This window comes from Polypterus senegalus, chromosome 17 (assembly GCF_016835505.1).
Source record: "Polypterus senegalus isolate Bchr_013 chromosome 17, ASM1683550v1, whole genome shotgun sequence".
Classification (NCBI taxonomy): domain Eukaryota; kingdom Metazoa; phylum Chordata; class Cladistia; order Polypteriformes; family Polypteridae; genus Polypterus; species Polypterus senegalus.
Window position 1 is genome coordinate 91815920 of NC_053170.1, and position 16059 is coordinate 91831978.

The following is a 16059-nucleotide window of genomic DNA, read 5'->3' on the forward strand; positions in this document are numbered from 1 at the left end:
CTCGGCGCCAAGCCAGGAAGAAGGAAGACAAGATGGTCACGGACCCAAAGCCCCTCCCCGTGACAGGCATGCGATTGGACGGTGTATCTTACAGGCCCGCCGATGAGTGGATGGAGGCGGGACGAAGGAATGTCCATCACGTGCCAGGGAGAGACCCGATTGGGCCAGAGGGAAAGGCCCACAGAAAGCAGCCGACTCGGGGCCCTGCTGATTGGCAGAGATATCACGGCCATGTGCTTTTCTCCTCACACGGAGCTGAACACGATCATCTACAGTGCCAACATTTGACATTGGAGCGTACCTACCTTCCGCTTGCCCAGATTTATATATTTAATATTTGTTAATGGTTTTTAAAGTTTGTCTTGATTCACTCCTACATGGACAGAGCCACGGGGGACAGCTAGTTTAGTATAAAATTTGTCCATTGGATTCATACAACGCCTTTAGAGCGATTTTGTTTTAATGGGTTTAGCTCCAGACCCAGTTTGTAATTGATGCTCTCTCCAAGTTCCTTTTTTGATATGTTTTGGTCCTGCCCTCCTGCCATATCTGTGTGGACCTCCATTTCCTCCTCCCTTTCTCTTGTTTTGGAGGTCTTTATTCCTTGTTCTCCACAGCTTATTTCACTTCTTTTCATTGTACTCCTTTTCAACCTCTAATAAGAAATTGATTTCAGTGAGTTCTTTAGCTGCTAAGATCCTCCTGGCATCTCCCTGGGAATGGCAAGCCCAATGTCGAATAAAATCCTGGAGGGACTTCTTTCATAGCGCTTTCAGCTGTTTGTATTGTTTTCGTTTTCTCCATCCACAATATTATCTTTTGAAAACTTATTAAATGTTTTGTTCTGAGTGGGATGTTTAAGGCATGAAAGTACTTTTTTTTTTTTTTTCTCTCCGAATTGAGTGGGCACTGGTTGGAAGGGGACTTTATTCTGTTTTTGATGCTGCACCTTTATCCTCATGTTCCCCTTTTTTTTTTTTTTTACTCTCTTTAAAACTAATTAAATTGTTTACAAAAAAAAAATCTACTATGCCTCACCTGCTGCCTGGGCATCTTTCCATCAGATGTGGCCTACAGCAGTGACAGCTGGGAGACCTTGGAATCTGCAGACCTCTTGCATTTGATAGCGGGGGCCAAAACTGTACAGAGAATAAACTGAAATTAATATCAATTATAAGTCAAGCAAGGTGAAAGCAGATTTGCAGTGGGAGTGAAGCAAATTTAGGTAAAGCATCAGCAAGCAGAAAAATAATTGATGAAGATTCTGAAAATTGTACTAAATGATGGTGTTGGTTATTATGGGATGCTGGCAGCTAATAATTAGAGCAAAGTACTTGGCAATTTTCAATGAATACAGAGCTCTCAGTTAATCCAGTGAGTGACACTGCCAACATAATGAAAACCTCATGCAGTCTGAGTTTGGATTGGGATGTGCTGCCAGGATGTGGCACTCTGATGACTGGCCAGGGCTGACTGACATCTGAGTACCTCGCTGAAAGGTCACTTCAGCTCCAGGTGTTCACACAAGGCTTGGGCTGTTCGGCTTTCAAGGCACTTTATATTCACTTGGAACAAATTCGAGTTTCTAACCGTAAGGGCAGGTGTGTGAGCAACATGGCACTTAAGAACACCCTTCAGGTACTTCTGAGTCCATGCGCTTGGCTTCCGAGTACCTTCTGGAAACTTCTGCCAGCTACCTTAGTAGACTGATTGCTCTCAGACCCTTTCCAGAAATTTCAGAGTCGCTCTCCATCCATGAAGCACATATATTCAGTAGTACAGAGTAGCGAGATTGTGTTGGTTTGGACATGTGCAGAGGAGAGATGCTGGGTATAGTGGGAGAAGGATGTTAAGGATAGAGCTGCCAGGCAAGAGGAGAAGAGGAAGGCCTAAGAGAAGGTTTATGGATGTGCTGAGTGGGGACATGAAGGTGATGGTGATAGACAGAGCAAGATGACGAGGACAGGAAGATACGGAAGAAGATGATCCGCTGTGGCAACCCCTAACAGGAGCAGCCGAAAGAAGAAGACACTTGGAGTGTCTTCTTGGCCACGGGCTCAGAGGGCAGTGTTTAATGTCCAAGCAAGGCTCCTTGAAGTTCACGTGATTCAAATCAAAATGGGTCTCTGCAGTAAATTTAATGAGCCACCAGATCTGCTCAGCCATGAAATCATCAAATGGCAGTCCACCTGCTGGGGTACTTTTAAGAGCAGTGAGGAAGTGATTGATAGGACAATAAAGAAAGGAGGGGGTGGAGTCAGAGTGAGGGAGACCTGGAGGTACGAATCTGGGGGCCGATTAAATATACAAGTGAGGTGAGCAGCTGCTGAGGGCCCCGTGCTAGAAGACACTGGGACCACTACCAATGAAAGGCACACATTAACTGGTGATTATTATTGATGTTTGCTGAATTTGTGAGATATATATAGATATATATATAAAACATACATACATACATACAGTAGTGTACAGTGAGAGAAATAACTCTGATGTGCTTTTGTCGTCTTTCAGGAAGTGTAAGTAGTAATCAGTTCAGTGGAAGATGCCTGCAGCGATTGGAGAAATTTAAAACGCCATGAAAAAGCCTGCAGAACTCTTCGCTGATATGAATATGTGGCACAATATCTCAAGAAGGCTAAGCACAATCTTGGTCAGCTCTTCTGTCTCAAATGCGCATGCACACACACATGCACACACTTGTTTACAGTTTTATTGTAGTTTCCTAATCCAGTTTGTTTTATCTTTGCATATTCACCTAAACATGGTGTTTTGCTGTTGGGCTGTTCTCCTATTGGTTATAATAAAATATTTTTCCCCCATTTGAAAACTTAATGTGTGTTTGGCCATAAAGCTGTCCTCCTATTGATTATAACAAGCATTTTAACATTTTTGTCTAACATAATGACTTTTGTGCCCGCTTTTATGGGGAAGAATAGGTGTTAAGAAGGGCCCCACATCACTAAGTCTGCCCCTGAACAAATCCGAGTGAACTATGACCAAGAGGTGGCTGAAGTCAGTGGTGAGAGAGGCTTGAAGAATCATATGAGGGGGAATGTAACCGTAGAGGTGGGGCCAGAGATGAAAGAGACTTGCAGAATCTAATCAGAGTGAGCTGTAACAGTGAGGGGTGGAGTCAGAGATGAGAGAGGCTTGTAAGGACTAATCAGAGTGATTATGACAGTAGGGGCGGAGCTCGTTGTGAAGGAGACTTCGAGGATCTAATCAGAATGAGCTCTAACACTGCGTGGGCGGAGTCAACGGTGAAAGATGCTTGTCAGTCCTAATGAGTGGTAAATGTAACAGTTGGGTTGAACCAAGTGGGTGAGTTACATGGAGAGAGAAATCGGTATGAGCTGCCGTATTATAGGAAGAAACAAAGAAAGCCTGTGATGGAGGTCATTTTTACAGCAGACTGCACCTTTGTTTGGTGGGCAATGCTGTGTTTATTTATTTTGTAATAAAGTGGATGTGGCCTTCGTGTTCAAGGTTGGTTCTCACTTTGAACCTATTGCTGCAGTCTCAGAATTTGTTTATTCATCTTTCTTTCTTTCATGGATCATGTGACAAACTGACTGTGACCTTGTGAAAGTCGCCAAATGTGCATGTTATACAATCCTTTAATAATGTAGATAGCTGTATAGTTGGTTGCTACCTGCTGGAATGGAATTGACTAGAGAAGGGTGCTATATAAAGTGAAGTGTGTCTTTTTTTAATTTTTTTTTTTATCCCAGTGAGTGCTGGTACCTTGGATTAATAAGGACCACTCTCTTTTTCACTAGACTGTCCAGCCAGCAACTCTTTCTTTACCACATTATGAGCAAATGCATCAGATGCCCTGGGCTGTTGACATCGTCCTAGTTTCTTGTTCGTGTTTTTAAGATGAGTGCTAAAAAAAAAAAAGCAATTGAGTTCTTAAATGGGGCAATGACAGCGGAAGAAACAGGAGATACGGCCAGGGGGCTGCGAGTTACTAAATGAGGAGCTGAGGAGGCAGGGAGAGAGGTGAGCAGGTTAATAACAGCGGACCACGCCGACGAGGAGAGTTCAGTGCTCCAGCTCGGTTCAATTCCAGTGACGCGTTAATAACTCAACGTTCTGAGGCATCGGTCCCACAAGTCTGTGTGAGTGGCAAAAAAAAAATAAATAAATAAGTTTGACAGCTTGAAGCGCAAAGACAGAATGTGACATGCAGAGTGAGGAGGACACTGACCATATGGTCCTGTCAATTAGGTGCCCCAATTTGTACACGTAGAAAGCGTACAAGATGGCTGAGGGAGGATGTAGACAAGCGTGTCGGGTGGAAACGGGCAGCTAGCACATTTTACAGGACAGACCCATGTACCCTTCATGTTGACGAAATAGCTGGAACAGGGCTTGGAGTTGAATCTTCTTTTTAACATAGTCATTTTCCCAGTGTTCACCATTTGAAAGCTGTTTATCCACCTTAATAACAGGACAAGTATCTGTGTGTACGTCTGACTGCTATGTCTCTGTTATATGCCATTTGGTATGGGAGTATTAAGGTTTGTGATGAGCCTTCTGTGTGAATGACAAATGCAACTCGTGTGTCTCTTTTAAATGCTGTTTGGTATTGGGCTTGTAAAAGCAGTGCTAATGTTTGTGACGAGCCGTCTGTTGGAATGGCAAATGCAACGCATGTGTCTTTGTTGTATCCCTTTTAAAATGGGATTTGTAAAAGCAGTGCTAATGTTTGTGATGAGCCATCTGTTAGAATGACAAATGCAACGCATTTTATTACTACATGCATTATAAAATACAGTCCAATAGATGGCGTTGTGCAAACGTTAACGCTGAGTACACCGAGGTCCATGTTGGTTACTGAGCTTTCAGCCTACTTAGACAGGTAGCACAGCTCGTCTAGATAAATTAAATCTGTAAGCCATTTGTTTGACTCTTTGCTTGTTTGCCAGTCATGCAAAAACGTCTGAACCAAATTTCGAGAATTTTTGTATGCGCGTAACTGTTGGTCCAACTTAAATATCAGCTGTAAGGCAGGGAGAGGGGTTGTAATTGGGGGGTGGCAGCTGAAAAAACAGTGCTCAGGTGGGGATTACAGTTCAAGGAACAGGAGTGGACTGGGTCTGATGGGAGGACACCATTATTAGTTTTGTGCCAGCCAACGTGAGGTCTGAGACAAGAGGTTCAGGGTTTCCTGCTCAACTATTTATTTATTTTTTTTAATTTTATTGCAATCATTCCATACAAATCAAACAATTTTTACAAAAAGTAAAATTGAGTTAAGAACAAATCGACCCCACCCCTGAGAGAGAGAGCAAGACAAACGGTGTAAAATTTAAGGCTTGTAAACATACCTAACATAATAAGTTTGATAAGTCAATCGAGATGAATGCAGAAGACGAAGAAATACGGAAATAGTTGCTTCCTCTGTGCTTTAAGAGCTTATTTTAAAATATTATTGATTAGATCCTGCCATGTTTTGAAAAAAGTCTGTACGGATCCTCTGAGTATTTGATTTTTTCCAATTTCAAATAGTATAAAACATTGGTTTCCCATCGACCTTAAAAGAGGAGAGTTTGAGTTCTTCCAGTTTATCAGAATAAGTCTGCGTGCCAAAAGTGTAGTGAATGCAATCACAATTTGTTTGTCCTTCTCCACTTTAAGACCCTCTGGGAGAACCCCAAACACCGCTGTTAATGGGTTAGGAGGGATTGTGAGTCTAAGGCTGTCTGAAAGGTAATTAAAAATATTTTTCCAGAATGATGTTAATTTGGTGCAGGCCCAGAACGTGACCCAGTGAGGCTGGGACTTGGTTACAACGTTTTAGAGTTTTAGACAAGACAGATGTGCTCGATATATAATTTTGAGGTGTATAATTGTATGCTTTGCGCATATGGAGCTCGAGTGAATTCTCTGCATTGCTGCTTTCCACTCCTTTTCTGATAAATTAATTGAGAGATCGTTTTCCCAGTGTCCTCTTGGATCTTTGAAAGGGTGGGATTGTAAAATGATTTTATATATTGTAGAGATCGAGTCTAAGTCCTTGAGATTGAGCAATATTTTTTCCAGCATGGATGAGGGTACAAGATGAGGATAATCGGGCAGGTTCTGTTTAACAAAGTTCCTAATTTGAAGATGGTGAAAGAAATGTGTGGCTGCTCAACTACTTTAGGTAACAATTTCACTGCCTCACTGGATTGCAGATTTTGTCTAAGAGTATGTCATTTTGTCACATTGTGAGTTGTGTTTAGCCAAGTTAAATTTCCAAAAGTCAGTTTTTGCAGGTGTATTTTTTATCTAGATCCTCTGCTGAGAAATATACAGGTCTGTAAGGGGTGCATAGTGTTGCCATACCCTTAAGTTGCTTTTAAACTTTTAAAACTCCACAACACCCTTTTTTAGTGAGTGTTACAGCTGCAAAATTGCACGTGAAATAAAAATGTAGCTTCAGTCTTTCAAAACTTTGTGAAAGGAAACCCGATTTTGTTTTGCTCGCCACTACCGTATTATTTAGTGATGTCATATTATGAGTGGGTTTAGGAAATGGATGGATGGCTATTACGCACAACCAATGGAGTGAGATTTGGGTTGCTGGATGAGAACAGTGGCAGCCTGCACCATGTTGGTTAAACGCTCAGATAAGTATTTCATTGCTGACAATCACTGAACTCATCGATCATAACGGTCCTGTGTGGATCACTGTACTGGAAGTGATTCCAATTCTCATGTACAAATTGGATGTTTGAACTTGTAGTTCTTTTGTGTGACACTGCTAATTAGTGTCACCAGCTTCTGTCCACAAGAAATGAACATGGATGAAAGGTGACTGAGGTTTTGCTGAAGCTACAGGGTTTGTTGCATTTTGCTTTGTTCAAGCAAACTCCACGTTGATGTTTGTAGAAGTAAATCTATAAGGACCTAATGGTGGCACAGTGCTGCTACAACAAAGCTCTATTATTGTAGAGTTGACGGTTAACAACACCAGAGTGGTGCCCTGCCCAAAGTTGTCTCCACTTGTAATCCTGATTTTCTTTTTTTTTTGGCTGCTTCCGATAGGGGTTGCCACAGTGGATCATCTTCTTCCATATCTTCCTGTCCTCCGCCTCTTGCTCTGTCACACCCATCACCTGCATGTCCTCTCCTACCACACCCATAAACCTTTTCTTAGGCCGCCTTCTTCTCCTCTTACCTGACAGCTCTATTCTTAGCACCCTTCTCCCAGTATACCCAGCATCTCTCCTCTGCACATGTCCAAACCAACGCAACCTCACCTCTCAGACTTTGTCACCAAACCGTCCATCCGGAGCTGACCCTCTGATGTTCTCATTAATAATCCTGTCCTTCCTCATCACCCCCAATGCAAATCTTAGCATCTTTAACTCTGCCACCTCCAGCTCTGTCTCCTGTGCCACCATTTCCAGCCCATATAACACAGCTGGTTTCACTACCGTCCTGTAGACCTTCCCTGTCACTCTGGCTAATACCCGTCTGTGACAAATCACTCCTGACGCTCTTCTCCACCCACTCCACACTGCCTGCCCTCTTTTTCACTTCTCTTCCACAATCTCCATTACTCGGTACTGTTGATCCCAAGTATTTAAACTCCTCCACCTTCGCCAACTCTACTCCCTCCATCCTCTCCACTCCACCTCTCCAGGGTCTCCTCAACCTGGTCCCTACTATCACTACAGATCACAATGTCATCAACAAACATCACAGTCCACGGCGACTCCTGTCTAATCTCGTCTGTCAACCTGTCCATCACCATCGCAAATAAGAAAGGGCTCAGAGGTGATCCCTGATGTAATCCCATCTCCGTCACTCCTACCGTAGACCTCACCACGGTCACACTTCCCTCGTATATATCTTGTACAACTCTTATGTACTTCTCTGCCACTCTCGACTTCCTCATACAATACCACAGCTCCTCTTGAGGCACCCTGTCGTATGCTTTCTCCAGGTCCACAAAGACGCAATGCAACTCCTTCTGGCCTTCTCAAAACTTCTCCATCAACATCCTCAGAGCAAACATCGCATCTGTGGTGCTCTTTTTTGGTATGAAACCATCCTGGTACTCACTAATTATCACCTCACTTTTCCACTTGTAATCCTGAATTGGATCAAAATGAGTTTTAAAATGGTGGGATAGAATTAATCTAATAAGCACTTGTGGGGAAAAGCCCATACGGACCCAGACAGGCAGGCATTTAAACTTGGTCACTTGGAGGTGTGTGGCAGCAGAATTAACCGATAAGCTATATGCAAACACTATGAAGAAGCAGCCAAAGTTATAATCTTGGGCTCAAGGTCAAAAAATGAGACAAGCTTGTCAATGACAAAATTTAACAGTAAATGAGAAGTAGAAGTCAGAAGGTGCAGACACGCACAGTGAGGACTGGAGAGACTCGGCAGCCCCATCTAGTGGCCAGAAGACTCTTCAGCCATCATGTGACTAATAAATGAAAGTGAGGCAGGGCCATGAGCCAGCTGCCCACGGGGGGGGCGTGGCCAAACTCTGAAGAATGTGGGGGTGTGGCCGAATACATGTGCTGATCTTAAGGATATAGCTGAGGGTACTTGGGCGACGATTACCTAATACGGTGTACTGTTGTATTGTTGGCACCATTCAACACAATGGCTGCATGAAGAGCTGAATTTAACTCAAGTTCAGTACACTGTTAATTGAGCCCAACATGTTGACATCCTGTCTAGGGTCAGCTTCTGCTTTGTGCTCAGTGCTGCCAGGACTGACTTTGAACACCACTAACCTCTACTGGATTAAGCTGATTTGATGAAGAGTGAATGGGAAATGGCTGAAATGAGCTTTAGGATTGATCCCTAAAGTCTGAAGGTCATTAGAAAGGATGCCTTGTCGGGGTGAGTTCTAAGAAGGCACTTATATGAAATGAAAATTTATTGATTGATTGACTGGGTGTGGTATCTTCAAAAATTTTCTTGATTGATTGATTAATTGATGTGGTATCTTCAAAGGTTTCTTGATTGATTAATTAGTTAACTGATGTTGTATCTTCACATTTATTTCTTGATTGATTGACTGGTTGGTGGTTGCGGTATCATCATAAAGCTTATTAATTGACTACTTTTGGTATCGTAACAAATTTTGTTGATTGATTTTCTGATGTGTGGTATCTTCGCAAGTTTCTTTTGATAGATTCACTTCGCTCGCCAACCCCTGGGCTGACGCTACACACTAGCCATTTTCGCGTATGGGGAAGCGGACGTACAATTTAAACAGATTATTTTCATGGCAATTGTTACATATACATAATAGACCTAACTATTTTACATTACAGCGAGTAATTCACCATAGTATTGAACAGTAAAACGTAATAAATTGAAAGAAAATTCTGTTTCATGTTGCGTTGGAGGTGTTCGTTATGTTATACGTTTTCATTCTGTTTGGCTTTGAAATTAACACGTAAAAACAATATTTGGAATTCACTTTCCGTAAATATCGCATTGAATTTTGATTCTGTGTTTGAACTTACATCGTGACAATGCAATGTATAACTGCCTGTGAGTGAATTTCGTTTTTCTCTCTAGTAAATAAACCGACTTTTTTGAATGTTTGTCCCTGTGATTTGTTAATTTTCATAGCAAAACCGTATTCTAACAGGAAACTGTAAACGTTTTAATACGAATGGCATATCAAGATCTCCTTTGGTGTCTGTTATCCCCTGAAGATGTACTACGTTACCTTTCTTGTCGCCTGTTAAAATTTTACAGATCAGAATTGTTGGACCAATTTTGAATACCACTAATCTTGTTCCATTGCATAGCCCATCACTTATATAATAAATTATGCAGTAACATTACGATACATCCTTCTTTCTACAGTAATTTGTGTGGTGGAAGACCAGACAGTGTTAATGGTTGTAGATATTCTTCGTGATATTATAAGTTAATGTTTCCATCTTCTGCACGATCACCAGTAACTGTTTCAGCAGTCTATTGATACGGATTTAACCAATTTGCCAGGTAACCAATCGACAATTTTCTCGTTAATTTGTTTGACTTCATCGTTTCTCGGTGCTCGGATTGCCTGTGTACTCATTTCTTCTGTTGATAACCCTTCGTGATGAAATTCTTCAATAAGATTTGGACGTAATTTTCTTTTACTGGGATCTTGAAGTGAGGTAAAAGTAAAAATCTCTAAGAGCTGAGAGCGCAGGAAGTGTGTCTGACAAAAGCATTCACACAAATGAGAGGTGAGGGGACCGCGGGTGTGGGCTGTTAACTGGAAATGGTTGAGAGGAGGGCGGGACTTGAGAAAATCTCTTGGCAATCGTCTTGACTCGTTTCAGGATTTTCTTTTATAATAGAGAGATTAGCGGACTATTGTGGTATCTTCACATATTTTCTTTATTAAAAGACTGTTATCTTAATACATTTGCTTGATAGACTGACTGATGTTGGTATCTTCACCAATTTCCTTTTACCCCTTTGGGTGAGACCTCTCCAGCAACTCCATGATGAGCCCTCTGACAAACCAATCTTCCCTTCTTCTGATTTTTCTCCTTTACACAAGGTGTAGCAGATCTTTACGGAGACTTGCTAACAATGGGACGATAGCCTAAATGGAAAGTAGTCAGCTCTGCCTATAATTTCAGGCCAGTTTTATCCTGGTAATGTTCGCATGCAAAAGAAAAATCCAAATTACGCCATGAGCCACCACTGCCTTTAATTGCCAGCTTGCTTGACTTCTCCTCATTTCTCTCAAATGTAAAATTCTCAAAAGGTATCAAAGTGAATCCCACACGTTTAGTCTGGAGGTCTAGAGGTGAGAACTGACTGCAAATTAAAATGGGGGCCTGAAATGGAAATCTGGAGAGAACTAGTCGATGAGGTGAAGAAGTGAGATGAAGGTCTTCAAAATCTGCCCTTTTCTGTGGGGCAACTTTACTCCCAATTTGATCATTTGAGCCTGATGTTGGCATAAGGACGTGTATTAATGGGGTAAACCGAGGTTCATGGGGCAGCTGGGCTAGAACAGCATGGGGCAGGGGAAATGTTGCCTGGAGTGGCCTCTTTTATTGTTTTTCTGGACCTCTTATTTGAGAACTTTGATCCATCCATACCCCAGACATTTCCTCCACTCACAGTTGCTGTTGTGGGAGCTGCTTGGCCTTTTTCTGGTAGCTTTGGGAGTAACCAATCATGGACAGGATGACCAGTTTGTCAAAGGGTACGCTATAATTCACTGACACAGGGCCTGTTAGAAGTTGCCAGTCCATCATTGAATCCGCGTAATCAAGTTCAGGGTCAGGTGCCATAGTCTTGTCCTAAAAACATCAGCCATGGGGGGCGCCAGTCCATCACAATGGATACTCGGGCACATGCCCACACACAGAGCCAGATTAGAGTTGGCAGTTGATATAATCCACTGTGCTTTGGGATGTATTCCTTAACACTGAACCTGCTTGATCCAGTTAGGGTCACATGGCTAGAGTCCATCATGAGAGTGTCTGGTACCAAGGCAGAGTGTGTCGCATTCGATGCCCACATGCCTACATTCACTCGCTTGTCTTTAGGGTTTAGCCACCACTGAACCTTCTAGATCCAGTTCAGGGTCACAGGACTTGGTGTGACACGATGACCTAACGTTCTCAAACCCATATACTCCAATTCAGGGGACGCAGGCCTCTGTCATCCACATTGGGCTGAAGGCAGGAGCCACCTCGGGATAGGGTGGCAGTGCATCACAGGGCTCTGCCAAGTCAAAATACCAGTGGAGATGTTCCTAACACTGCAAGCTTCTTGAAGCACTTTGACGTGCCCGCTGCACTAAGTTTGTCTTTGGAGATGCTGTAGACCCGACGCTTAGATGTCAAGTTACATCAAATGAAAGTCAAGTGCATAATGACACTAAGCACAGTGGGCCAAACCAATTTGTCACTATCTGCCAAGCCTTTCACCCTGGGAAGTCCTTCTCCTCGTAGGGTTCTGTTACGTTCTCGCTTTCAGGTCATGACAGTTCCTCGTCAAGTTCTGTGTTATCTGTAGCCATTGTTGCTGCTCCCCTCACTGCAGGATTCACTGAGATGCTCTCACATCTGAAAAACTGCAGGCCTGCAGCAGCCGTGAACTGCTGGGTGCAGTTGGCACAGCGTAGATGTTTTCTTCTGTCTGTAACACCCACGAGATTCCTTCATTTGAGTGTCAGGCACTGCGTGGGCATCAAGGCTTGTACTGAATGTGATAGCCAACAAAAGCAGGCAGTGGGCTGCTTTTATATTTCAATCCCCCACTGGAAACCGGTGACTGAAGAACACGGGAATGGGAAGAAGTCGCTTCTCAGAAGTTACCACTTGACAGTGGTGGCCACAAGATTTGAGAAGGACACAAATACTCATTTTCACAAAGTTTGCTGCCTCCGTTTTTATGATAGCAATTTGCATCTACTATAGAATATTCTGAAGAGGGATCAGATGAATTGCAATTAATTGCAAAGTCCCTCTTTGCCATGAAGATGAACTTAATCCCAAAAAAAAACCCATTTCCACTGCATGGTCAGATCTGCCACAAAAGGACCTGCTGACGTCCTTAACACAAGTGAGAGTGTCGATGAGGACAAGGCTGGCGGTCACTCTGCCACATTGACTGAGTTACAATAGAGGTGAAGAAGGCGTCCAGTGTTGGGAAGGTTACTTTAAAAATGTAATTCGTTACAGTTACAAGTTACCCTGTTCAAAATGTAATAGTAGTGTAACTATTTTAATTACTTGTTCTGAGTAACGTAACTAATTACTTTTTAATTACTTTTTGATTACTTTTCCAATTTTTGGATGGGTATTCTGTACCCGTAGCCTGCTTGTATGTATCCATTTTCAATTTCAAACCTGACAGTAATAATCTTTATGGTGAAATCAAGTGTGAATCAGTCCATAGCCCTGTTGTTCAAGGTGACTGAATGCTGCCTGTATATAGGAAGAAAAAAAATCTTTGATGCAGCATAGACCGAATAATGGACCAATATCTCTTACATCAATGAAGCAGAGAAAAAATAATCTGAAAGTTAATTATTGTGTCACATCCACTTATTGTTAGTTGCCAGACTATTACAGTCTATGTTGTACAGTATGTTGTATCAATTTTTTAAATTCTTTTTCCAGCTGACAGCACTTGGGGGACATCAAACAACAGAGTTATGGGATAATTCACACCGAATTTCTTATTTAAAATAGTTAAACACTTTTGATCCTCTTTTAATACACAAAGTAACATCAGAACTTTCATAAAGACACTATAATAACCACCACAAGGTCAGACTTCAAGATACATTTTACTGTTAAACATTTTTTTTAAATCACACATTTTGATTTCTTTTTAACATTGTAGGTATCAGAAACTACTTTAATAAGCAGCTCTTTTGGAATGTGTCTCTGTTAGCTTTTTGTCTACAATGAAAATTAAAATAAGAAACAATAAGCAGTACTTTAATAAGCAGCTCTTAACTCTTTTGGAATGTGTCTTTGTTAGCTTTTTGTCTATAATAAAAACTTAAATAAAAGTGTAAAACTGTAAAATAAATCATTGCTGATACTGTAAATCAGAATACTTATGCTTGGACACTTCAAAAAACATAGCCAACAAATTCTGCATTTAAGCTAATCAAAATCAGGTGGTAAAGGTATGTCCTCCATTAGTCACTATGGACAAAATCAGGATAAAGCTGTCTATTGTAGCGTAGGAGCAAGACCTCTTCCATGTGATTATCAGTCATTCTATTTCTAGTGGGAGTCAAAACTTTGCCTCCTTGACTGAACAGACGCTCCACAGGAGCACTGGAGGGAAGGGTAGTGTTGTATTTAATGAAAAGCTTCTTGATTATTGGAAATGCCTGCAGAGATTTCATGGTGGTGTCTGTGTCCTCCAAGTACTTCCTCACCTCACTGTGGGCTGTGCTGTCATATGCTACGTCTTTGCCATTTTCAAAACAAAAAATCATCTGAATCATCTGATCTTCTGTTGTCGTCTTCTCTTAATGAAACTGGGCTTTGTTGTTGTTCAAGATCAACAGCTTTCTGCAGAAGCATTCTTCTCATGTCATCTCTCTTTCGGGGTGATCCAACATAGACGAAACTTTGGCAGAGTTGTGGTTGCCATCTGTGCTTCATGACTGGCTAACACTGAACCAAACCTTTCTTCTATAGCTTCAGTAATGGTGGTGATGATGTGCACAGTGTAAATAACATGAGGAAGCTTTTCAGACAACTTTGTCTTGAGGCTCAACAAAGTAGGGATGACAAATCCTAAGTAACATTTGTTCTCGCCCTGGAGAATATCAATGGCAAGGGCTAAAGGCTGCAAAACCTCAGTGTATTCTTTTAGGAATGCTGCCTCTTGCGGGTGAAACATTGGAGAATCGAGCTTATCACAGATGTCCCTCAACTGGTCTTCTGAGAGCCCTACAACTTTTGAAATGGCCCTGAATTCTGAATTCCATCTTGTGACTGATGGAACAGTTAACTGCATTTTGGCTATATCCTGAATTGCCTCAGCAGCCAATGAAGATCTATGTGATTTGTTCCAGATAGATGAGCACTTTGCCATTGCACTTCGGTATAGCTTACGCGATGGACCGTTCTCTCCTGCTTTGTGAACCTCATTTGTGGCAATTAGATTAAGAGTATGAGCTGCACACCGCTGGTGTTGTGGAAGAAAAAACTGCTCATCTTCCTCTTCCTGAAGAAGACCACTGACATCAGAAAATGTCACACCATCACTGTGATCATCTGTCTCCTCTTCACTAACACCAAATTCACGGAATGCCTTTACAAAGTTGCTTCCGTTGTCAGTAACAGTGCATCTGACTTTAGTTTGAATCTTATATTCTGCATGAATTTTGTTTAGTTTTGTTGCAACCGCTTCGTAGGTGTGTCGACCTTTCAGGCGGGTGCAGGCCAAAGCTGCAGAATGCCTCTCTAGCGTGTCCTTATCAATCCAATGACATGTCACACCAAAGAAACTACGGTTTTGTGCTGACCAAATATCTGCTGTTGTGCAGACAGTGTCCACATCAATAAGCTTGGAGATAACAGATTCCTTCATAATTGCAAACTCCCTATCAATCCGCTGCATTAGAGTCTTTCTACACATTGTTTTTTTCCCACCACTAAGACCCTCAACAAGCTTCCGGAATGATGGTTGCTCCACTACTGAAAAGCACTGTACATCTTCAACGACAAAATCAAACACCAACTTGTTCACACGTTCCTGTGACACGCTGAACCCTGTCACTATCCTTGCTTGCTTCATAGGAGGTTGAGAAGATTCTTGGGTAGAAGTGCTTGGCAGATCATCAGACTGACATGGTGTATCTTGTGTCAGAAGAATACTTGGATGTCTCCTCTGAAAATAACAAATACATATTTAATTAAAGATGCATTACATAATTAAAATCTTGTCTTCCACTTGATTACAAAACATGACATGTTATTTTCTTACATTGTGAAAGACTAGATCCAAATTGGGTGAAAACAGCTCCCTCTAGTGTAACAACGCGTAACATTAATACTAATGCTATGAATTATTACAACATTATTACAATTATTAATTATGTATAGCATTAATATTAATGCTATAATAATAAGAAGAAGAAGAATAGTAGTAGTAGCATTAAATGGTGGTTATTATTAATTAAAACTAAATTATGGGGTAGACATTGACTATGGTGCACCACTATTGTGTTTACACTTTACAAAAAACATGTTACTTTTTACTAGACAAAACATTTTACAGTCTATTTTTCAATCACAAATGCTGAAGTAGCCGATCGCTTGCATTCAAGACAATACATGTAAAACTTGGACAATGCGTAGTCTTTGTTAAAATCTACCATTCCAGGCACATTTTAAATTACATATAGCAAGTCAGGCACGCTAATATCAAAACTGACAAAATGGGAGGGAAAGTGCGTAATATGGCTCAACAACCTCCTTAGCTAGCTATCTAGAGTAGCTAGCTTAAAGTGAACCGAAATAGGGAGCTAAAATAGCCATAGGCTACATCTGCATTTGGGCACATTAAAAGCGTGTGGCTGTGAAAAGTGGCGTGGCG

At 41.7% G+C, this 16059-nt stretch overlaps 1 protein-coding gene across 2 annotated transcripts in view; it reads right to left on the reverse strand.

The window, feature by feature from the left end:
- Nucleotides 1–13947: 13947 nt before the first annotated feature.
- zgc:161969 (uncharacterized protein LOC569044 homolog) overlaps nucleotides 13948–16059 on the reverse strand; it is a 42899-nt gene continuing 40787 nt past the window's right edge. For both annotated transcript variants that reach the window (XM_039740740.1, XM_039740739.1), the window contains exon 2: nucleotides 13948–15351. In XM_039740740.1, the coding sequence (XP_039596674.1) occupies nucleotides 14047–15351 (1305 nt within the window). In that variant the 3' untranslated portion in view covers nucleotides 13948–14046. The remainder of the gene's footprint in view (nucleotides 15352–16059) is intronic.